This window comes from Aspergillus oryzae, chromosome 3 (genome assembly GCF_000184455.2).
Source record: "Aspergillus oryzae RIB40 DNA, chromosome 3".
Lineage (NCBI taxonomy): Eukaryota > Fungi > Ascomycota > Eurotiomycetes > Eurotiales > Aspergillaceae > Aspergillus > Aspergillus oryzae.
Genome location: NC_036437.1, coordinates 4,344,839 through 4,367,445, shown reverse-complemented (window position 1 = coordinate 4,367,445; position 22,607 = coordinate 4,344,839). Strand labels below are relative to the sequence as shown.

Genomic DNA, 22,607 nt, shown 5'->3' with positions numbered 1-22,607 from the left:
TGTCTATGGAGGAGCTTTAGGCGGCTTTTGACGATCTTCAGTTCATTGGACGGGGTATGATTTGGCTTTGTTCTTTTCGCTGCTCTCGTTAAGGTGCGGAATGCTTTACCGGTGGACGCAAACCTAAAAGTGCACGCGGTCGAGAACCGCGAGTCTGGTTGACACTGGTCACCATGTCATCCTCAGGAGGTACAGGCTCTAGCCTAGCGAAAGCTGTGGTGATCGTTTCTGGTGTCTCGTCCCTGGTGGCTTCACTTTTGTCGCTTCTGTGAGAGCACATCCTTCCCCGCACTATGCAACGCCCGATATGAGCTAGCTTTGCTAACATCTATTTGTCTTATCTCAAAAGGTCGATATGGCTACAAACGTACGGGCACCAATCTGCTTTGGTCATTTCAACCTTGCACTGATGTATAACGATAAGGAAAAACTATCGAAAACCGCTCCTCCAACGATATGTCGTTCGTATACTTCTGATGTCAGTTTTTGCTCGGTTGTGAAGGATAAGCGTTGAGCTAAACATATCAGGGTTCCAATATATGCGGCTGCTTCCTGGACAAGCATCGTATCGCTGAAGGCGTCTCTTTGGCTGGATCCTATTCGCGATGTTTATGAGGTATTACTGGCGAGCTAGGCAGCTATGAACATAACTGACGAGTCACCTTCAGGCCTTTACCATCTACACCTTCTTCCAGTTACTCATCAATTTTCTCGGAGGCGAGCGAGCCTTGATCATAATGACCCACGGTCGTCCTCCCGTACAACATGCCTGGCCGCTGAACCATTTCCTGCCCAAGCTCGATATATCCGACCCGCACACCTTCCTGGCCGTGAAGCGCGGTATTCTGCAGTATACATGGCTAAAGCCAATTTTAGCTATCGTATCTATCATTATGAAAGCCACAGATAGCTATCAAGAGGGCTACTTAGGGTTAACCTCTGGTTACCTCTGGACAGGGATTGTGTATAATGTTAGCGTCACGATAAGTTTGTACTCGCTGGCGATGTTTTGGGTTTGCCTTCACAACGACCTGGCGCCATTCCGTCCCGTGCCAAAGTTCCTTTGCGTCAAACTCATTATCTTCGCCTCCTACTGGCAGGGTTTCTTCTTGTCCATCTTGCAGTGGCTCGGAGCTTTATCCAACGGTGTCGCGGGGTACACTCCTGACAATCTCGCCGCTGCCATTCAGGACACCTTGATATGCTTCGAAATGCCTATCTTTGCGATTACTCATTGGTATGCATTCTCTTGGCATGACTATGCTGACCCAACCATCTCGTCCGCGCGGCTGCCAGTAATATATGCGCTGCGGGATGCCTTTGGCATCAGAGACCTAATCGAAGACACAAAGATGACGTTGCGAGGCGACAATTATGCGTACAGGTTATTCGACTCTGGAGACCACATTATGGCCCATGCTGAATCCGAGTCTCGGGTAAGACGGATGATGCACGGCATGCGATACGAGCGCGGAGGGAAGGGCAAGTACTGGATTCCTACGCCTGGCGAGATCAACAGTCGCACACCGTTACTCGGTGGCGTCGAATCCAGTAGGCGGGGCAGTATCGTGGACCGGTTCCGCTCGCCCAGTGAGGTTGAAGAGTCGACACTAGACGAGGGAGATGAGCAGCTGTTTACCAAGGCTCGAGCGCTCGAGTTTGGTGACTGGAATGTATGTAAACCAGTTCTATATAATGAACTTTCACGCGCTAATGTTGCCCAGTATCCGGTGATAACGGCAAATCAGGCGCCACAAGATCAGCGCTTATCCAGCTATCAAAATCCGCAACAACCAAATGTAGTGAAAAAGTCCCGCAAACACCGAAAAGTGCGTGCGCCCGGCAGCGGAGAAACGCAGCCAAAGAGTGACAGCACACCGAGCAAATCGCGCAGGCAGCGTACTGAAAACCGGGCTCCTCTTCAGCGAGGACCGAGCTCTTCTACTTCTCAAAACTCACACCGCAGCCAATTAGTTGACCTTGTAGTCGAAGATCGAGAAGCCGAAAAGAAAGAACGAGCTGAGCACCAAAGAATGACTGGTTCCGCGCTGCTAGAGCCAGAACATCGATATTTCCAGTAAGTGTTTTTTTATTTGGAACCACAGTCCTAGGGCTAATGTAACTAATTTCTAGGACGCCATCCGGCCACCCCTTGAGCGAACAGTCTCAGATCACTCCTAGTGAGGGTCCTGGTTCCCCCAGTGAACGTGTAAGGCAACCGACCGAGAGAGATGAGGGCGAGGGCACGGACAACGATGACCCAAAGACGCCAGGATGGTCGTATGAAGGGTTGGAGGAGAACGTTTGGGGTCAATGAAAAGAGTTATTCTCACTGCATATACGCATCGTTGCTTTGGGTTGGTTTATATTTTACTTCCAATTTCGGTGTATAAGTTTATTTCCTTCTCTTGTTACTTTTTTCTCTAGTTTGTTCTGCTGCTTCTATCCTATCTTGTTTTGTTTCGGGAACATAGGGGACTTTTCTTTTTTGGTGCCTGATGAAGTCATATTTAAATAGTACGAAACCAGATACAAATAAGATTTTAGGGTATAGACATCAACCACTGACAAAGCGCCGCTCCTTCGGCAAGAGACCGGGTGAGACAGCTCACTTTCTGTGATAACATGGCACCATCCTGTCCAATGTTCACAACAAGTGGAATCACACGTCATTTGGGGGTTGGTGGCTCTGACTGGCGAAACGTGTTTCGACAGATGCACCTTTAATGCAAAAGCTCGATGGGGGCAAATGGCAGTGCGTCCTTAGGCGCCCACTTTGGGTGCCTCAGGGAAGCCAATAGTTTAGCGGCGTGATAACCAACAAATCACATGCAGGTCAGCACGCCGCAGATCGACCGCTTCAGACACGTTGTCGAGGAGGGAACCAATCAAGGCAACGTGACGAGTCAGGAGACTATCCGTTTGGTCTGGTACTTCTTTGTCTCGTTTCTTTTGGTCTTATCAAACCAACTCATCATACTTTGACCGTCGCCCACAATGCATAAGCACAAAGGGACAGACCAAATCCGATTCGCTTCTGGCCCATATTCTTACTACCGCGGGGTTGGTCACAAGGGTTTCAGTGCTGCTTTATGCCAGCCACCTATGAGCTGATTGTTGTCCACCCGTTTGGGGTCCCTTTTTACTTGGGGCTTTTTGCCCGATGTGCCCTGCCTTTCCCTCCTGCATCTGATTCTTCCCCTTCTCTTTCTTTCCGTACGGTTGGGACCCCACTAGATGATGGACCAACGGCTTGGAAGTGCTGGCAGCCATGAAGCGGGCAATTGAACAAGCAGGATCGGTATGCGCTGGCTGGATCTCGTCCTGCTTGTTCTTCTGCCCGGGCTCTAGGGGCGATGACGAAAGCTTCCACCACCAACAGTCTCTGAAGCGAAAGGGTATGTATACCTAGTATACCTGCTTATCACATCGTCTCCCGCGAAGCTAAAGGAAGTCGCTGAGCCTCCCCTTCTCTTAGGAGTCGAGCGAGAGATGAAAGTATGTCATACGCAGCCTCATCTCGTTCCCCCGATGAAGCTCGCCGTCGACAGTACTCTCCCCAGGTCAAGTCCGCCAGCCTGGACATCGTCTACTCCATCACTGGAGCTGGATAGTAGGCTGTCATTGCAAAGGTCCAAACGAGCGAGTCTTGCTTTTAAGAGAAGGTCAACTGCACCTTTACGAATCAGTGGGCCCTCGGAATTTAGGACAGTTTCCAGTTTCGCAACTTCTCCCGGGGGATTCCATCCTGATAGTTTTATCCTCCTTCCTCCTGGACAATTTCGACAATTTCGACCCCTTGAGCTGAGCTTCGAGGCCTCCGGCAACGGACTGCCAGATCTTCCTGAGTTTGATACATTTCAAGTAGAAGAAGAATGCCCAGTACTTACACGGCCTCCGCGCACTCTGAGAACATCTGCTGATATCTCCCGTTTATCCCGCGCCAAATCCCACAGACCTTCTTCTTCCTTTCAATTAGTGCGAAAGCCTGTCGGCTCTGGATCCCGGCGATCCTCTTTAGCTACTATGGAACAGCTCATAGATAAAAAGGTTACTTCCAGTAACCCCTTAGTCCCTCACTTCTCTACTCGTTCACCCGCAGATAATGATCTGACTGCAAGTCAACACCATTCTGGTTACACTAGGCTGGACTCAGCCAATGGTTGCGGACTGGTAGTGTCGAAGCCGGAGCCTCCCAAAGAACCACAAGCAAGCAGAGTCACTATACCCTCTAGGACTCCTACCAACACCAGCACCAACCTGCAGGACAGGCCATTACCCCCTATCCCGGTGGAAGATTCTCCTTCATCAGGCACCACCCAACGACCTCCGACAACACCAACCGACACCCGACCACCCACCACTCCTTCCGAGAATCGTAACCCTAACTCAGCAACAACAACACCCACCCGATCCGGCCGCGTCACCCAATGGCTCTTCCAGTCAAGCAACAAGACCTCCCCCTTCTCTTCATCCGTATCCCCTTGGAAGTCCACTTTCACCGACAAAAACCCCTTCCGCATCCGCTCCCGAACCCTCAGTGGATCTACTATCACCTCCAGTCTGACCAGCCTAACAGGCGGCTTCAAGACTACCCCATCTTTATCCAGCAACACTACAGCAGCCGCCCCAGCTCCTCCACCCCACATTGATTCCCGTCTGGAAAAGGAGTTGGATGTGCCCATGTCCTTTTCTCGTCCCTATATACCTAAACACGCTGATGAGCCCGACATCTATCCAACTATCTTTGAAGGTCAGCAACAGCATCAGCATCCGCAGAACGGATATGATGAATTCGATCACAATTACTACACGACGTATCGTCGATCCGCGGTCGGCTTGGCTTTCTAACGAGGATTGAGAGGGGAGCTGTTTATGTATATACCTTTCACATTCACGCCGTCCTGACTAATCATTTTCTGATAATAATTCGTCCACTTTTCATTATATACCTTCTTGTTTTTGATGTCTGACTATGAATCACTCGTCTCTTTTCGCCCCAATTCATTTCTCTACCTATTCAGCCTTTGGCCAGTAGATAGATGACAGAACATTTCACATGGACGTTTCAAAGAACACTTCGTAGTCTGAAGCACTCATCAATTACACCTATAGAATCCGCGGAGTTGTAGTCCCGTCTATCCGAACGGTCTGCTTCCTAGATTTGTGACTACATGTCACCATGACGACTCACTTGCCTCACTTGGCAACAATAAGGCAACGGTTATAATGTAGCCTAGGGTACCTGTCCAGCATTTCTATTACAATATCGATTACCACATAGCAACTCCGCATAGGGAGACGACAAGAGGTGCATCGGCCCGAGGATTTTCCTCCCAACCAGCCAAGGCGGTCAGGTGATTTATGCCGAAATATCTGTTTTTCTAGCGATATCGCTGACTCTCCCATCCTCCCAGCACAAAAGCTCCATATCTTTCCTTCTCCTGCAATTGCTCACTTTTCCCTTAAATTACCCCTTCACAATGTTCCAACGCACCATCCTCAGACAGGCTCAAGCCGCCCGCTCTCTCCTCTCCGTCCGATCGACGTCTTCAGCACCATTGGCGCTCCGCCGCACGTCACAATTCCAGCCGCAATCCCTCCGTCCACTTGCTCCTTTGCCTGGCTTGCGCAACTACTCCACAGAGAACAAGGCCGAGGAGGACAAGCAGGAGAAGAACGAGAATGCTGAATCGGAGTCCCAGAACACCGAGGATGCCGTCCGCAAGGAGCTTGAAAAGAAGGAGAAGGAGGTTGTTGATTTGAAGGTAAACTATCAGTGATGCTTCTCATGTCTTTATCATTTCATATGCATATATGTATACATGTACAACTAATTTTGACACCTCCGCTAACTCGCCACGCAACAGGACAAGTATGTCCGCTCCGTCGCAGATTTTCTCAACCTCCAGGAGCGCACCAAGCGTGATATGGACAACGCGCGCAACTTTGCTATCCAGCGTTTTGCCGTTGATCTTCTTGAGAGCATTGACAACTTCGACCGTGCCCTTCTGGCTGTGCCCGAGGCCAAGCTCAACTCCAACGAGCCTGAACATAAGGACATTAGGGATCTCGTCTCCGGCCTGAAGATGACCCAGAACGTCTTGATGAACGCCCTCAAGAAACACGGTCTAGAGAGGTTCGATCCCAGCGAGCCTGCTGAAGACGGCAAGACCCAGAAGTTCGACCCCAATATGCACGAGGCTACCTTCATGGCCAAGGCTGAAGGCAAGGAGAACGGTGATATCATGTACACTCAGAGCAAGGGCTTCAGGCTGAACGGACGTGTCTTGAGAGTAAGCACAACCCCCGCCCTGTCATAGGAACGTCCATTGGTTCACGATATTAACGAGACACCTTTACAGGCTGCCAAGGTCGGCGTTGTCAAGAACGACTAAATCAATCACCCATACACGCACCTCGACTTCAATCTCCCCTAGACGCAACTTTGCCATCTCTCTTATTCTACCTGTATAATATACCAGAAATACCTTCCATCATGACGAGGAATAACCGATTACGGTAATCCCAACCGTGATACCACGTCTTTTCTCTATGAATGCATGTGTATGATACACCCGCTATTTTGTTTGCATACGATCGGAAGGCTTACGGTCTGCCCTCCTTTCGTGGTTCTTTTGTTTTCGTTTTTTTTTTTTTTTTTTTTTCGTGTTCATGTCAGGCGTTTGAAACTCACCTCTCACCTTTCACTATATCACATTATACCTGTATAATACATGCAATGATCCGGTCTTGTCATCCTACAAAAAACGGTGGTCTAATTGGCAATTTCTTGGATATGAGCTACTTGCACGGCATTGGATCCTGAGTTTTCCTTTCGTTTCCTTGCTTGTCCGTTGGGCTGGGTTGTTTCGGTAACGGGTCATGATGATCTACATTAATAGATGATTGACTGGATCGGTCATTACTACGCTTCGGTCTATTTTCCTTTTCCTTCGTTCTTGGGTAGATTTAGGCGGTGTTGTAGACCTCGGATATGAGCTATGGGCATGAGTACTAGGTATCTCCCCGATTCCTCGGCGGCGGCGATAAAAAGCACAACATTAATTCAACGCTTTTCTCTTTGGGTCCGTATTGCGGATGATCTGCCATATCTTTATACAAAGGTGATTTATACACATTGGTGCTTGTATACTCTATTCGCATCGATCATACATATATACCCAAGGAGTATCTCTGAAACTAGACGCGGTTCTTTCTTTTATCTTTTGATCTGTATCAAGCTAAAATGATCGCATGTCTAGTCTTCAACGCAATCTATTACAAGGCACGTACAAGTATATCATACATTCAAGCCACACGAGTTAGGGCAGTCCAACTGCTCGATTGAAATTATCCTACAGCTCTACAAGAATATGTCTAACACACCTACAGTCCACCATTTAACCCAAGTAGGCAACAATCTAACACCAACCTTGGAAGTCGAGATAAAATTTTTATTTTCGAAATACTGTACAGATAAAGATACACCGAGGACCAAACATCAAATTAACCGTGGGATATTATACAAGGATCCATACCACATGACACACATGCCGATTAAATCGATTACCTCAATTGAACGCCCAGCAAGCCAACAAGCTTCTCCCTCACCTGATTATGGAGATCATTAGTCTCTTCGTTCGTCAAGGTGCGCTCCAGACTGCGGTAATTGATCCGGTAGCACATGCTCTTTTTGCCTGTCTTCGGGTGCGTGAATTCATCAATAAGTCGGACGTCTTCGACCAGATCGCCTCCGACACCGCGGACGATCTCCATGATATCGTTCTCATGGACTGGCACGGCGCCGCCGGCAGCGCTACCGCCGCTAGCGGCCGCAGAAGGAAGCCAGAATGCGACATCCTTGTAGCAGGCGGGGTGTTTGGAGAAGGGCTCGAAGCGGGAGATATGGCCGGCCTTGAACTGGGAGAGGAAGCGCTCATCGCGGGACCAGAAGAGTCGGATGTCCGGGATGTTGAAGAGGAGCATGGCGATGCGCTCGAGGCCGAGACCGAAGGCCCATCCGATGCGATTGGGCACGTCGGAGTTGATCAGCAGCTCTTGCTTGATGACACCGCAGCCTAGGATCTCGAGCCAGTCGCCTTGCCAGAAGACTTCGAGTTCCCAGGACGGACTGGTGAAGGGGAAGTAGGCCTCTACCCAGCGAACCTTCAGCGGTTCCTGTTCGGTAGAGTCGTTGCCGTTGGCGGCGGCGGCGGCTTTGCTGGCTTCGGTGAAGATCTTGATCACCATTCGCTCGAGGGAGCGTTTGAGGTGCGCCGCGATGGCTTCGACTTCCTCCGCGCTGTGGTGCTCTGCCTGGAGTGGGTTGCGTTCTGCATGAATGGTGGGGTTGGGGTCTTCGACGGCGACGTCGTGAGTCGGGATGCGGTTGAGATCGTCCGTGATCCCGGCGGCGGTTTCCTTCGCAGCCTTTAATGGCTCAATGTCGGGCCGCTTCCACAACATGGCGCCCTCCATTTGATGGAAAACGGGGTAGTGGCTGCGGTCGATAGCATCTCGGCGATAGACGTCCGCGACAACGGTGTATCCAACCTCTTCGGGACGCGATTTCTCGTTCCGATTGATTTGTTGAAAGTATGCTTGCTGGTGCGCGCTAGTATGTGTTCTCAACACGGTCTTCTCATTGACATAGTAGGTATCCGTGCGGCTACGACCAGGATGGTCCAGCGGAAAACCGAGGACATCGAAGTTCTGCGCAGTCGTAACAACGGGACTCTTCTCGTGGTAGTTTCCGTAGACGGGACCCGGGAACTGACTTTCAATGAGCTTCCGGGTGATAGCGAGAGGGTGGTTCTCGTCGAGGTAGAGTCGTCTTCCGACGTGGGAGAGGATGGTATCGGGAGTGTTGGTCCATTGGTCTGTGGGGTAAGATTTATCTTCAATTGTTAAAGATGGCTTCTTTATGGAGATCCGAGGATCCGGCGTCTGATCCGAGTTCGTAGATTCTTGGGTTCTGAGAGCTGTTGTTGAGCTCCAGGTTCTGCGGAGAGGGTCCGAGATGTGCGAGACATGCGTGAACGGAATGCGCACGTTCCTACCAATTGCCCATCTGCTGCTGGTGGCGCGCAGCGCCCTGCCTGTGGCCAGGAGGCGCATGTCGATACCGATTTTACCCCGAATAGAGCGGTGGAATCAATTAACGGGGTGGAGGCAGGTGAATTGGATGTCTTCGATGCGGAATCAATACAAAACATTCCGGGTCGGGGAAATTAGTCGCCGACGGGACTGTGCATACACAGTCCATGTCAATACACTTCAATTTGTGCCTACTCGTATTTAAAATGGTTACGCATCTCGAGACGAGCCAGAAAAGGAGAATTGACTTGATTTGAGGATTAATGACAAGCCCATACACCACGAAATGCCTTCCAGTCATCCACCAATCCTAAAACTAGAATATAAACAAGGATTAGATCAACGAACTCCCGCAAAAAACACCCATTCTCAGTTAACGTTCCGAAAAAGAAAAAAAAAAAAAAAAGCAGTGATAGAAAGCACAGAAATGGTCAACCAACGCGTCTATCGCTTTTGCCTCGCTTTCGCCAGTCAATGCATAGAAAGAAATGAGAGAAGCGATGACCTAGTACCGCAGTTGTAGACGCCAGGCACCAAAGACCCAACAGTTGAGACGCTCAAGCAGACCAGAGCAGCCCAGACCAGACCGAGGATGAGTAGTAACCCGTGACGCCAATCCCGAATGAGTGTGGAGACGGACTAACGCCATGAAATACAATGTGAAATATGTGAGAGAAGGAAAGCCAGGCTAATGCGGATAGTGATAAGAAGGAATGCTGCGACGTATAGAAGATCTCGGCTCCATGGTCAAATCCCTTCGATGGTATCTGACTCTGAGTTATCTGATCCGTCGGCAAGCATAGAGTGGGTCGGTAGCTTTCGTCCTGATCCATACACCATCTCCATTAACTTGGCCTTTTGCTTCTCCCGGACAGATCGAAGGTAATCATAGCTGCCCTCTAATCCACGAATCTGGCCTTCAATTACAGCCTCGACCGGCCCTAGCATCCGACCATTACTCCGACCACCACTTGAATCAATAGCACCAGCGAAGCTCACCGAATCATTGCGTCGAACGAGTGGACTGACAAGCTTTCGTCGTAGAGTTTCCAGGTTGACCTTAAGAGTAAGCAGCCGGCCGCGGTGATCCATGAGGAGATGTTTGTTGGCGACCGTCCGGCTACGGACATTAGCGAGTAGCCTCTTGTTCTTCTCATACTTCCGCACAACGGCTGCGTCGGGCCCAAGAACACGGGTCCATAAGGAACTGAGCATTTCACCTTCAGCACGCTCTTGGGCATCTGACTCACGGACAACCGTGCGTTGAATATTGAGAAACTGGCGATCAATAGATTCAAACAGCGCGAAAAGAGCGGTTGAGTGTGTCAGCTCACTGTTGATGGACTCCTCAAGTACCGACAGGAACTCAGTGAAGGTCCGCGTGAGTGTAGAACGCGTACGCTGGGCCGATGTCTGACCGAACAACGCAGTTACAACGTGGCCAAAGGTGGTCGGAGTGTTTAGCTCGCCACCAACACTATCCCCATCCGGGACGGTGACGCGCTCTAGCGTGCCGAGTCGCGCCAAAAGGTCGTGCAAATTGTCAAGCATGATAGAAGGTAGCGTGCTGGGCGGTTGGGACGACAATGTCTCCAGCTCCCGTTTGGCCCAATCCATGACGAGCAAGATTGAGTCGACGTCCGAGTCCACATTGGCGAAAAAGCGCGTCAACTCCAACGACAGCGACTTCAGGGACTCGGACAGCTCATCGAGCTGGCGCACTATGATCGGCGCACTGGTCATATTGGTACCGCGAACAGACTCACTCAGATCCCAGACAGCAACACCTGTCTCCTGCAGTGTCCCTATCTGTTGTACGCCATTCTCTGAATAGTATATCAGAGGCTCAAAAGACCGCGCAAAGCCCGACAGTTTCACCAAGTCGGGAATTGCTTGCGGTACACTGGGTAAGAACAAGGCGCGCATGAATGCTATGGATAGTAGGGCTACCAGAATGGAAATGGTGGTGTTGGATTTGGAGCTAGTGATCTTGTCGAATTTGGATCGCAAGTAATTAAAGAGTGCGACAAAGGGTTCGCGCTGCTGAACTTCTGCGCGCACAGCGAACCGGATATCTTGAGGAAGGCCCACTCGTTAGTATCCCGCGCCAGCATGCTGGACAGGGTTCAAACCGAGATAAAGCCTACAATTGCTTAGATTATTCTCCGAGCCAAACTCCAGTCCTTCCGGGGCGGGGCTGGTCTCCGGCGCTCGGCGTGGGCTAGGTGACCGAGCCTTGTGCGGTGAGTCTGCGTCTATCGGCAGTGGAATGTTGGCAGCAATCGTAAGGTCCCCTGTATCAGTAGAATTGCTCCTTTTACCAGTCATGGGGTCCTCGAGAGCATCTTCGTACTGCGGACTAGGTTCTCGCGATTGTGATGGACTTAGCCCCACAGTGGGCTTTAGTCCTAATCGATCCTGATCGACCTTGCGCAAATAGGGCTGATGTCGGTACCATCCACTGCCTTGGACGTAGTCATACCTCCGAAACCCTGGGGGTGACCAGCGCTCCCCGTTAGGAGTCATGTCATCTTCCTCCACGTCGGATTCCTCTGACCGAAATCCTGAACGTTGCGATGGTAGACCAAACACCGGAGAACGGTGCGCATTACTTGGGTTCTCAAAGTCCTCGAGTGACGCATCCAATGAGGGATGCTCGTCAAACACGTTATCTAGCTCATCCAACATGGTGGATGGCGTTGCGCACAACCTATACGACGTTATCAAAGCCACTTCAATCGTTGCGACGCTGAAGCGACGACTTGAGTGAACGAAGCAGTTCCTAGATTGTCGCGGTAAGGTGGTAGCTTGTGGAGGGGTTAGTCGCAAGCGCACTAAGACGAGGTGGGATGGGCCTTATGCGCTGTCGCGATAAGAGGTGGGGAGAAAGTAAATAAGTGGTAGGTAGGGAAAGACAAGTAACGAAGAGTAGTCTGCAGGTCAGAACGAAGGTACTGGAATGGGCAGACGCAAGACATGGGAATGCGAAAGGGAGCAGATGCCAGCGGGCGAGGCCTTGATGCCTGAGGACGGAGCGGCCGACTAACTGGGTTGCGACAAGTCACGCTCGCTTTCCCGGGGTAGGTAGTAGATACGGAGTACTTGCAGCAGTTACAGAGGCGCTTGCATTAGAAACGTTGTGGCACAGTGATCAGCAGTCCGCTGTAAATGCCGTTAGTTCAACGACTTGGAATCAACCAACAACAATATATCATTAAGTGTTCTGCGAGTATTCATTCAAGTTCACAAAGGAATGAGGTTCGTGTTCCTTTCTATTTCGTGTCCAGGTACCAAGAGAGAATGAACCAGCGATACCCCCCCTCGCATCGCTCTTTGGGGTTTGAGTTGTTTTATCGGGAAAGCAAGAGAGGGGCGCAGGTGGTGGCTGGGCCAATGGCGGTGGGTAATCCAAGGGGTCATGTGCCAAAGAGTTCCAGACCCGTACTGTTCCGTACAGGTCCATCGTAGTTACTGTCCTGTCCTTGGGGATAGGTATCCTCTGGTAGGTTTGCTCTGGACTAGTGGTAAGATATCGTCGTGGTTAGTCACTGAAGCACTGGTTGCGATGTTCCCTCGAGAAATCCATCCAATCTGCCGGTCCAATAACATCCACGGCCGGTAGGGATCGGCCGCCAGTTTGCCATAACTCTCCCACTGTTGGCTGAGGACGATAGGACAGAACTCATCCGAGTGGGCCATGATAGCTCCTAGGTAGAAATCATCTTCACACCGTAAGAACCCTGTGGAGGGGTTTCTCGTTCGAGTCGGGTCAAGCCAAAGACCGGCAAGTGAGCGTCGAACAAACTCGGGAATAAAGCCCAACCCAAAGCGCCCGAATCGGGATTTCCATGAATCCACGTGACGAACCAGTGACGCACGTGGTGGTATCACAGGAACTCAACGGGTATCTGCGGTTAGTCAAAACAAGAGCGTGGCAGTGAAGAATGTCGTCATGAGAGGAGATATCTTTATTCATTACAGCCTTACGGCCTGAAACTTAACCATGATACACAGAGCTGAAAAACATGACCATCGAGAGGGAAATGTGATAAGGTTATGGGCCGACATAGACAAGGTCGTGAAGGAAACACATCTCTATGAAACCCGCAAATCCTGCGCACAAAGGAAAAATCACATCTATTGCAAGTAAACAAGGTATTGAGTAATATTACATGCCCTGTCCGTCAAACTGCCGAGGGTCTGGGGACGTATCAGATCCGATGCGACAAGCCGCTTGAACTGGGAAGGAGAAAGTATTTTATTCACGTAAAATGGAGCATTTAAGCAGTGCTCTCCTTGAGGTAACTGGTGGAGCATGAACAGTTAGCGGAAAGGCTGTTTCAACAGTTAGGTATAACCAGTAAACATACGTGATGAGGTCGTTCCTCTCCTTAGCCTTCTTGAGACCACCGAAGGCCATCTTGGTACCGGGGATGTACTTCTTGGGGTTCTCGAGGTAGGAGTACTAGATGGAATTAGTCAACTCATGATTCACAGTGGCACGAAGAGCAGTGCATACCAGAGTGTTCTCATCCCAAGTGACACCGGCCTGCTTGTTGGCATCGGTGTAGGCATAGCCATCAACGGAACCGGTCTGACGGCCAAAGAGACCGTGGAGCTTGGGGCCGACCTTGTTGGCACCGTCCTTCTCGACAGTGTGGCACTGAGCGCAGCGAGTCTACGGATAATATTAGCCACTGCGCTGCGATTCTGTTGAGAATAGATGTCATCTTACCTGGAAGAGCTTGGCACCCTTGGCAGAGTCACCTAGAGGAATAAGGATGTTAGCCGTCTGCTTCGCTTTCTCTGCGGCCTCCAGTTCGGCCTCGCGCATGTCGATGGTAGTAAGAAGACAGAAAGTGTCAAAGCTGGTCATGCTGCTCTGGATAATTGGGTATCGGGGGCGCATTCATAGATAGGTTGTTCTTCAATGAATTGGGTGCAAAGACAAACGTCGCAGACTGTTCAATGTCTGGACAACATGGAATATAGAGCTGCTTGGGAAATTGTGCTACTCCGCAGTAGCCATCGCTGAATCCCAGGAACCAATTCGTGTTTGTTTGGGCACCAGCAGTGAATGACAGGATGGGACGCGCTTGACGAACAACGGGGAAACAGCCAGCCAGGGAGGTAGCTTACCAGGAGCAAAACCAGCGTCCTTGCCCATTGTGAATGTGTGTAGTAAAGTCTAAAAGACTGAAAAGGTTTAAAAAAGGATAGTATACAAAAAGAGGGTATCCCAAAAGCGAATTGAGGAAGTCAATTGAAGGGAGAAAAAAAAAAACTGGCAGGAAGAAAAACTTGCGATCGCAGCAATTTGTACAAAGCGCCGTCTTCGCCCCCGAGGCCTCCCGTGATTCGAGCCTCAGCCAATCAACGGCCGGATGATTCAGCACTCAACGGGCTCTCTCGGGACAAGGGAAACAACCGGTGTCTTTTTTCAGCACCTATTTTTGTTTCCTTGGTTCTTGCATTTTTATGGGGGAAGAAAGAACATCTCATACCGCTACAAAAGATGCACCACGTTACGTATACTTACATTGCCCGCGAATCGAAGCTGTCTGGTACTGTAATCAACACTCTAATACATCTTGTTTTTCCGGTACTACTGAGATGAGCGTCAGTCATGGTCATTTCGCAGAAGCCGGGTTTACATAGGTATGATCTCATATCTCGACGGTGTTTGACCCAACAAAAGATTACGGGGAGAACTGGGCCGGAGTGGAAATGGATGGACCCGGTCTTTGGAAATGCCTGCCTTGCCATTCGTCCCCCAACGGGCAGAATTCTCGTTGACTGGTCTGTGTGTTCCGGCCGCCGCCTTTGGTCCGGATTGAGTGCACAGCCTGAGGCAGGGCAGTTATATCCGCGCTTTACCTAAGACGAGAGTATTCAATAACTACCTATACCTTGTCCAGACGTGGAGCTTACGATATTCTCTTCCTGGACGGTCGCCTGGGGTGAAATAATCCCTTGGCCCAACTCTTTGGTCGTCTCTCTAGGACATCTGCGCAAGCATAGTACTAGTCCAGTTGCTACTACTAGATGCTCTGAGGAATCTCGTATAGACTTCTAAATCATTTGCATTTTCCTACCTCCCTCACCTTCAGCTATATAGTCTAGGACCCTTCTAGGTGCATCTATAGTTCAAATATTCCTGTTTCCGTCTGTATTCCCCCTAGTAGTGGTAATATTCTGAGATGATGAACCCTCGCATCAAGCTCTCTGATTTTGGCACTACTTAGAAGATACACTTTCGCCGCCTCACTTGACAGCTGCAATGCGGAATTGGGCTCCATAGAACGAGGAGAACATCCGCTTTGAGATCCTACACATACACCATCTTGTCCATCGTACGTGGAATTTTAGCTACTGACTGCAAGGCAGCGCATGTAAATGCAGCTCGATAGGAAAAGCATGGCCGGTTGAATCTAGTGTTTCCTGTCAGTTATAGTGGCTTACCAGATAAATGCCTGAAACATGCCAGACAGAATGACAAATAACTGCATTCTCTCCCCTCCATGAGAGCAAGTAAGGTGTTCTAGAACTTCGGGCCCTGTATTGCCAGTTAACTTCAAATGATACGAAGACTACTGAAACAGGCCCAGGCTGTAATTACAGTTAGCCTAACATGTTCCGCCGAACTACTGATCGTCGCGCATGACATTGAGAGCCCTAGCCGAGGAACTGACAAGGTGCTTCTCCGCAACATACATAGTATAGTGAGATCTTTGGAAAGAAAGTGATATGCTAACTTATTCCATCACTGAGAGTAAATGAAATATCTAAGCTCTTTGGCGATATTTGCCTATCGAGTTGAGACATCTATTGAGTAGGGTTAGATTTTTTAGTTCCTTACCATGAGCAATATGATCAACACCTTACAATCCTTGTTGTATGCATTTGTGGAACTTCAGGCCCTGAAATCAATAGGATCTGTAATAGTTGGCTATCTGTGAAGTCAAGCGTTCAATGTATAACATAAATAAGTGGTTCGCGAGTGGACAATAGGTGTCGAGTATGGAGGCATGGCTTGTTTGATGACATGCGGTCGACTGCATAGGTAACACAGCACGCCTGCTTTGCAATACCTCCAAATCCATATACCGCAGTGTATGTCTCAATAATACTTCTAGAAGAGTAATATCAAAAGAGAGAGCTAGAAATCCAAGGTTCAAATTCCATCAAACAACAAGTCCATATATACTCATAAGTCACGTGATCAACACACCAGTATCAACCAGCGGGAAAAAAGTTCCAACTCCGCAAAGCCATCAACTCCACCTCCAACATATCCCCCCCAACAACACGCACAGCAATGGCCCCGGCCACAATCCCACAATTCCTCCTGCCACGGGGGATCCCGTCGACGCGAGCCTTCCAATCCCTCTCACGCGCAAACGCAACCCACCACCGCATCAGGACCACGACCCGCCGCTGCGCATCAGACAACAGCAAGCCGCGAGTCCTAGAACAGCCCGACAAATTCCGGCCGCCATCGCACCCCGCGCGCAGGGTCGTGCAAACGCGCAATGGAAGAGTCGTCGGTCGAGAGCCGGTGAACTACGGTCCCAAGCTCACGGAGAAAGAGAGGGAGGAGCAGAACCGCAAGCAGTATCCGAATATGTTCCCGCCGGAGGGCACGGTTATGTATAAGTTTTTGACGAATCGGTGGATTCATATCTGGATTGCTATGGTGAGTTTCTTTTCTTCTAGGTTATGGGGGTTGTTGTGGTGGTTTAATACTTGTCCTGGTGCTAACTGGGTCTGGTTGTTTAGAGCGTACTTACGACTTTGGCTACGTTTACTTTCACTACGAACTTTAAGCGCTCGTCGCCGTTTGCGCACTTGCTTCCGTCTTGGTCGGATCTTCTTTGGCACCCCGTTGATACCGTTTCTCAGGCGTTGTCTGTTTTCCGCATGCATGTGCAGCATACCTCCGTGCAGACGAGGGAGAAGCGGCATCAGCGGATCGAGGATGCGGAGAAGAGACGGCAGTACCGGGTTGCTCATGGGCTGGAGGAGCCGGCTGAAGAGCAGGGCAAGACTGAGACTGAGGTGGTTGATGATCAGTCTCCGATAGCTGCCGACGCGGAGACGAAGCAAGGAGGTGGGGAATATGTTGATTGGGAGGGAAAGAAGAGACCTGTTAAGAAATGGTTGGGTATCTGGTAGAGATATCTCCTGTGCTGATACTGGGGTTGTGTGGATGGGGGCTTAAGTGATTGAGAGACTGGGGTGTATAAACAATGCTGAAGAGCATAGTATGTAGATTAGCTTTGCATATCTTTGGATTTTGTCTTAGCATTGTATTATTCATTATGTACATGACATCTCTTGTCTTTTGATGTGATGATCCATCTTTGCCAGCAGGCTGCTGATTCGGCACTGTAAAAAAATGCCTGGGGTTCTGTTTCCAGGGTATTTCCGCAAAGCGCACAGAAGACCTTCTGCCCTACATTGTAGCGAATCAGTAGCGATGCGCATACTCCGGCTGAGTATGTCTATCTCCGTCCTGACAAGGGCTACGCGGCAGGAGACGCCTAGAAGGCGCAGGTAGGGCACGATGTCATCTGGATTCGGGACAATGAACTGTCGCGTCAATTCATTCACCCAACTTGAACACCCTCTAGACCCTCGAGAACCTCCTCACCAACACCACCCTTCTCGAGCACGAGTTTAACGATGCGAGCAACCGTGCTTCTCTTTACACCTCCACGACGGGGCCTCCAAACTCCCGGAACCTCTTCTTCGCCCGTGGATGGATTCAAAATGGCTGCTTCTTCGGCAGCAGCCGTGGAACCTAACGTAGTCACATTTTCCGAGTTAGGTACACCAGGTTGCGTCAACCTGGAAGGAGGATCGATCGTGCGGATGGAAACGAGCTTCAGGTTATCGGAATCGCTATCCCGAGTGATAGAGACGGCCAGAACCGTATCAGCAACAGCAATCTCCTCTCTATCAGGATCGAAGATAATGTTCTCGCCTACAGAGACGACGAGTAACGTTACTGGGGGGCGAACTTGTTGGGAAGGAGTAGCGGATGCTGTGGAGGTAGAGCGTGGATATAGGTATTCTGCAGCATCCCAATCATCGTCGAAGAACGGATCTTCCTCCCCTTTGGACTTCAATTTCGGAAGCTTCGTCGACAGGAGCGCCAGATGAGTCGTTAACGAGAGTAGCGGAAGCGGGTAGGACTGAGGTTGAGAGAGAAGAAGGACCTAAATCAACAGCATTAGAGTCGACCGCCCACCTGAGATTGAACAAGCATCTTACATCGATATACAATCGCCAGTGCCACCGTTTGTTGATTACCAGCCTTCCCTTGAGTCCACCAGTCATCTCGCCGTTCCCAGAGCCCTCGCTTGATACAGACTCAACCAGAGGCTCTCGCATCATCTCGGACAAGAAAACCGGCAAAGCATCGTCATCCCGAAACCCTGGGATCTCGATCGACATTTGCACCCATGACCCATGTCCAGAGCTTGACCCTTGATTTGCCTCGCCGTCATTATTCCCTACGTATTCTTCCTGAGTCTGTTGCGGCAGTTTGAGCGCATCTGCCGAGACCACTGTCTTTTCTACTTCCGCCTTCACTCCGACGATTGCTTGGGTGCCGTCCGCAAAACCGACACGCGCGCTACCGTTAGTGCCGGGGAGGATATCGGTCTCTGCTGTCAAAGGCCGAAATTGTGTCGCCGATCGTCCATCTGGTCGAATTGGGCTACCTGGAAGAGCAAGAGATGTGTAGAGATAAGAAAGCTCTGCAGGCGAGATATGTGGGGTTTGGGAGGCGGACGAGGCCTGCCTTTGGGCCGCCATTGGAGCAGATAACGAAAGACAAGAAGGAAAGAAAAGAAAAAAAAAAGATTGAGGTTCGGAAAAAAAGAAAGATTTTGAATTATGTGGATATTGGCACACAATCTGATAGCTCCGCGGCGATCTGTTCAGCCGTGAACGAGTGGAGTAATTTTCAGTCCCAGGCTACCAGTCTGTCCAGTGTAATGGCGACCGCTCTAGGAAGATAAGGGCAAAACGTAATGAATATGCGATCTATTCACGGGAGCAGAATGTTCATAGCCGATGTTAAGATAACGCGCTACACACGGACAAGTTGACCTGACATACAAAAGTAGTACTTGCTACAGAAATTCTGCGAAAGGCGGACAATCGTTGTTCCCGGCCCGCTCAACCGTTCCCATCAATGCTTATCAACTAGGTACCAATGTCGATCCTACGCAAATAAGGTAAACAATATGATGTAAAGTACAGAGCACTTCTGGCCTGTTCGAATTAGGTATGTATGTATAAACAGACGGCTTGACAGCCGTATATAAGTACTATATTACAAGGTGTGTAGAGCCCAAGACTAGCCAGTGGTCCTTCCCAGCAACAAGAAAATTGTACATGAGGTGAATCGAAAGTTTTAACAGAGGTCGCATCACTTCCCTAGGTAAGATGCAATGAGCGGCAGGTGAGGAGGATAAGGGATGAAAGAGAGTCATGAGAGGCTAGGGAAAGATGCTTATGAAGTGTGCCAGAAATAGTGATGACAGGATGTGACAAAAGAAAACAAAAAGCTGTTGATAGGGAACAAGACACGTTGGGTAACAATGCATATATGTATATATATAAAAGGAACGATAGCAGACCTCGCGACTCGCGCATTTGGTATCAAAACAATGGGCAAACAAGAACACCGCAAATGAAAGACAAGATATGGAAACCGCATGCCGAAACCAGGTTGCGAGGCCGACTATATCTATAAAGGCCTTTGGGGTATGAAGACAACAATAAAGACAAATGAAAAGGAACCCGGGCTAATCCTTGCCCCATGCAAAAATAGGGAGAGAAGATGTTTTCACAAGAAACAAAAGGGTAAAAAAAGATAAACACCAACCACAGAAAAGACGAAAGAACACAAGACACCAGATCCTGTACGCCATGCTCGGTTATATCGCCAATTACCGTGCGTTCCCCCGTTTTCTCTCTTTGATAAATCCAAACAAGACTGGAAATTAAATATCAAAACACGACATCTACCTATGGTAGAACGCTTAGAGGGCGAACTACCGATAGGTGGACCCTGTCATGAAGTTTGTAGTGCCTGAATGGTTCCAGTCCCCATCTTCGTAAGGTGGGGTAGGCCATTGGCGATTACTTGTTGCATCTGTCTTGCCATCGGGAAGCCCCAATCGCCGAATCGGAGTGGTGTCAGAGTGGCCAAAGGAAACACCGTCACATTTTGCTGATGGAGAGGGAGTAGGATAAGGGCTAGGCAATGCTCGCGAGTTGTCGTTTCCCATGGTCTGGTGACTAAAGTTCGATGACCCGTCGGACGATGTCTCAGTCTGTGCTAGTCGCCTCGCAGCTTTGCTTGCCGAATGTAATGCTTCATCGAGGAGCTCATCCTCCTCTTCCGGCGTTTCATAGCGGTGAACAGGGTGACTTGAGAGCTGCAGCGCACGCCGAGTTCGGCTGGAGATTGGCGCACCGGTACCACTGGTTGAAACGGGACTGTCTCCCATTGAACGTATAGATCCTTGAGGCATGGATTGCCTCTTGACACCCTCCACGGGCGAGGTAATATGAACAGGAACATTACCAAGTGCAGTCGAATCCAGAGAGCATTTCACGCCCTGAAGGGCTTTGTCCAATTCCGACAGATCAGAGCCTTGCTTGGCATCGTTAGCATTGGCAGTGTCCAAGGCTAAAGATGAACGATTCGACCAAGGCATACAACCAGCATTAGCCTCAACATTATCGCTTCCCACGTTTCCCTGGTTACGACCAGATAGCCTACGAGCACGTTTGCGAAGGTGGGAGAAAAAGCTCTCCTTCTGGTTGGCACCAACAAGAGGATTTCCACCATTGAGAGCTCTCTCTGCTTCTTGCCTATGGACATCAGCGTAGTGGTTGCCATGGGAGTTAAGCGAAAGCTGCCTGCCAATCTTCTTGCTCGCTTTTCCGTTATCACCGGCAATACATGAATTGGCCTGTGCTGTGACTGCATTGGAAAGCGGAGATACCGGTCGGATCGAAGGCAAGATAGGCATCGGGGCTCCATTTGCCCAAGTGGCACGCTTACTGGGCGCAGGCTTAGTCTTGGTGGTCTCAGGGGCTGTGCTGTACGAGACAACAGGCTGTTTCGACTGCTCGTTATCGCTATCAGACCGTCCAATCAATGACCTCCTAAACCATGACGACTTGGATGTGAGGGAGGGCGAGTCGCTGTTTTCCCGAGTAGGAGACTTGAAGCTCCTGTCAGAAGTTTTCCGACCCAATAGCCGGGCAGTTGAGGACTTCGGCCGCAATGGGTCAACGGCATCTGCAAAGTACTCATGGTTCAAAGCTTGTGTCGAAGTTGGCCTATTCTTGGGATCCCACATCAGACACCAAGTGACAAAGTGGCTGAGAGAGGTTGGCCACTGCGGTGCTTGGAGGATGCTTTCCATTGAATGAGGGGCCATCTGCGAAGGTGGTCAATTTCCATTGCCGTCGTCATGCATTACAGGGCACATACCTTGGGGAAAGTGAATCCCAATTTCTGAGCAAGACGGGAGCCATCTCTCCATTCACCACCGCCGAGCTTGGAGCCCGACTTACTATACCAGTTACCTGGGCTACCCATAATCTCGCAAACGCGCCAAACCTGATCAACTTCGTTGCCACCGGGGAACAATGGCTTCAAAGTAGCGATTTCGACGGCCATGGCTCCAACAGCCCACATGTCCACAGGTGCGGAGTATTCACCTGCACGCAAAAGGACCTCCGGGGCACGGTACCATCTTGTGGAGACATATGTAGTGTAAGGGAGCTTGGAATGGGTCTCCCTTGCGAGGCCAAAATCGGCGATTTTCACAGTATATGTTGGGGGGGTCGAGGGGGGAGTCACTAGGTTAGAGTAACGGCTGAAAGCAGAGTCGCTGGGGGCGGATGTGGATACAAGGATGTTTTCCGGTTTGATATCACGGTGGAAAAAGTGGTGAGCATGGATGTGATCAAGGCCCGACAGAATTTGGTAAAGGATGCTCTTCACATGCTTCCCATCGAACGGCTTGTGGTCTCGTGATTTCATCAGTTGGTAGAGGTTGCCATCCATGTATTCCATACAGATATGTAGCTTGCGGGAAAGAGGGTCGAGAAAGATGTCGAGAGCCGGAACGAGGTGTGGATGAGCGGGTAGAGTCCGTAGGAAGATGACTTCCCGTAATTCTAAACATGGAGCCAATGAATCGAAGGTCTTCTTCATGGTCTTAATGGCAACCTGATGATGAGGTCAGCACAACAACGCTTCCCCACGATGCCGGGACGGATCTTACCATGGTTCCTCTCCGCGCGATGTTGGAACCAGCCGTCCGTACACGAGCCACGGCAACACTACCAAAGCTACCATCCCCTACTTCCTTCATCACTTCAAACCGGTCTTCAAGGGTAGCCATTGACGTCGGTGCGGCGTTCCGCAACGACGAGTGATCGTAAGAGACAGTCATTGCGTCTCTCCTTAT

At 50.0% G+C, this 22,607-nt stretch overlaps 9 protein-coding genes across 9 annotated transcripts; 4 read left to right on the top strand and 5 right to left on the bottom strand.

The window, feature by feature from the left end:
• Positions 1-173: 173 nt before the first annotated feature.
• Positions 174-2,317, top strand: AO090026000262 (OSTA/TMEM184 family protein; the record flags this gene model as incomplete). Its single annotated transcript, XM_023236136.1, has 5 exons — positions 174-268; positions 529-616; positions 669-1,673; positions 1,725-2,077; positions 2,134-2,317. The coding sequence occupies 5 exons, from the start codon at positions 174-176 to the stop codon at positions 2,315-2,317; spliced, it is 1,725 nt and encodes a 574-aa protein (XP_023090972.1).
• Positions 2,318-3,531: 1,214 nt separating this feature from the next.
• Positions 3,532-4,851, top strand: AO090026000263 (uncharacterized protein; the record flags this gene model as incomplete). The annotated part of the gene is made up of 1 exon (XM_001821694.3): positions 3,532-4,851. The coding sequence occupies one exon, from the start codon at positions 3,532-3,534 to the stop codon at positions 4,849-4,851; it is 1,320 nt and encodes a 439-aa protein (XP_001821746.3).
• A 632-nt stretch (positions 4,852-5,483) lies between these two features.
• Positions 5,484-6,398, top strand: grpE (mitochondrial nucleotide exchange factor MGE1; the record flags this gene model as incomplete). Its single annotated transcript, XM_001821695.3, has 3 exons — positions 5,484-5,768; positions 5,871-6,296; positions 6,366-6,398. 3 exons carry the CDS (start codon positions 5,484-5,486, stop codon positions 6,396-6,398), a joined length of 744 nt encoding a protein of 247 aa, XP_001821747.3.
• Positions 6,399-7,569: 1,171 nt separating this feature from the next.
• Positions 7,570-9,120, bottom strand: AO090026000265 (phenylalanine--tRNA ligase; the record flags this gene model as incomplete). Its single annotated transcript, XM_001821696.1, has 1 exon — positions 7,570-9,120. The coding sequence occupies one exon, from the start codon at positions 9,118-9,120 to the stop codon at positions 7,570-7,572; it is 1,551 nt and encodes a 516-aa protein (XP_001821748.1).
• Positions 9,121-9,846: 726 nt separating this feature from the next.
• Positions 9,847-11,787, bottom strand: AO090026000266 (uncharacterized protein; the record flags this gene model as incomplete). Its single annotated transcript, XM_023236135.1, has 2 exons — positions 9,847-11,189; positions 11,232-11,787. 2 exons carry the CDS (start codon positions 11,785-11,787, stop codon positions 9,847-9,849), a joined length of 1,899 nt encoding a protein of 632 aa, XP_023090973.1.
• Positions 11,788-13,379: 1,592 nt separating this feature from the next.
• On the bottom strand, positions 13,380-14,266 carry AO090026000267 (c-type cytochrome; the record flags this gene model as incomplete). The annotated part of the gene is made up of 5 exons (XM_001821698.3): positions 13,380-13,404; positions 13,470-13,564; positions 13,619-13,777; positions 13,835-13,866; positions 14,239-14,266. The coding sequence occupies 5 exons, from the start codon at positions 14,264-14,266 to the stop codon at positions 13,380-13,382; spliced, it is 339 nt and encodes a 112-aa protein (XP_001821750.1).
• A 2,151-nt stretch (positions 14,267-16,417) lies between these two features.
• Positions 16,418-17,274, top strand: AO090026000269 (uncharacterized protein; the record flags this gene model as incomplete). The annotated part of the gene is made up of 2 exons (XM_001821699.3): positions 16,418-16,795; positions 16,879-17,274. 2 exons carry the CDS (start codon positions 16,418-16,420, stop codon positions 17,272-17,274), a joined length of 774 nt encoding a protein of 257 aa, XP_001821751.1.
• A 434-nt stretch (positions 17,275-17,708) lies between these two features.
• Positions 17,709-18,921, bottom strand: AO090026000270 (exosome non-catalytic core subunit RRP42; the record flags this gene model as incomplete). Its single annotated transcript, XM_001821700.3, has 2 exons — positions 17,709-18,320; positions 18,376-18,921. 2 exons carry the CDS (start codon positions 18,919-18,921, stop codon positions 17,709-17,711), a joined length of 1,158 nt encoding a protein of 385 aa, XP_001821752.1.
• A 1,247-nt stretch (positions 18,922-20,168) lies between these two features.
• Positions 20,169-22,592, bottom strand: AO090026000271 (serine/threonine-protein kinase; the record flags this gene model as incomplete). Its single annotated transcript, XM_001821701.3, has 3 exons — positions 20,169-21,569; positions 21,623-22,366; positions 22,422-22,592. 3 exons carry the CDS (start codon positions 22,590-22,592, stop codon positions 20,169-20,171), a joined length of 2,316 nt encoding a protein of 771 aa, XP_001821753.1.
• Between the last annotated feature and the right edge of the window lie 15 nt (positions 22,593-22,607).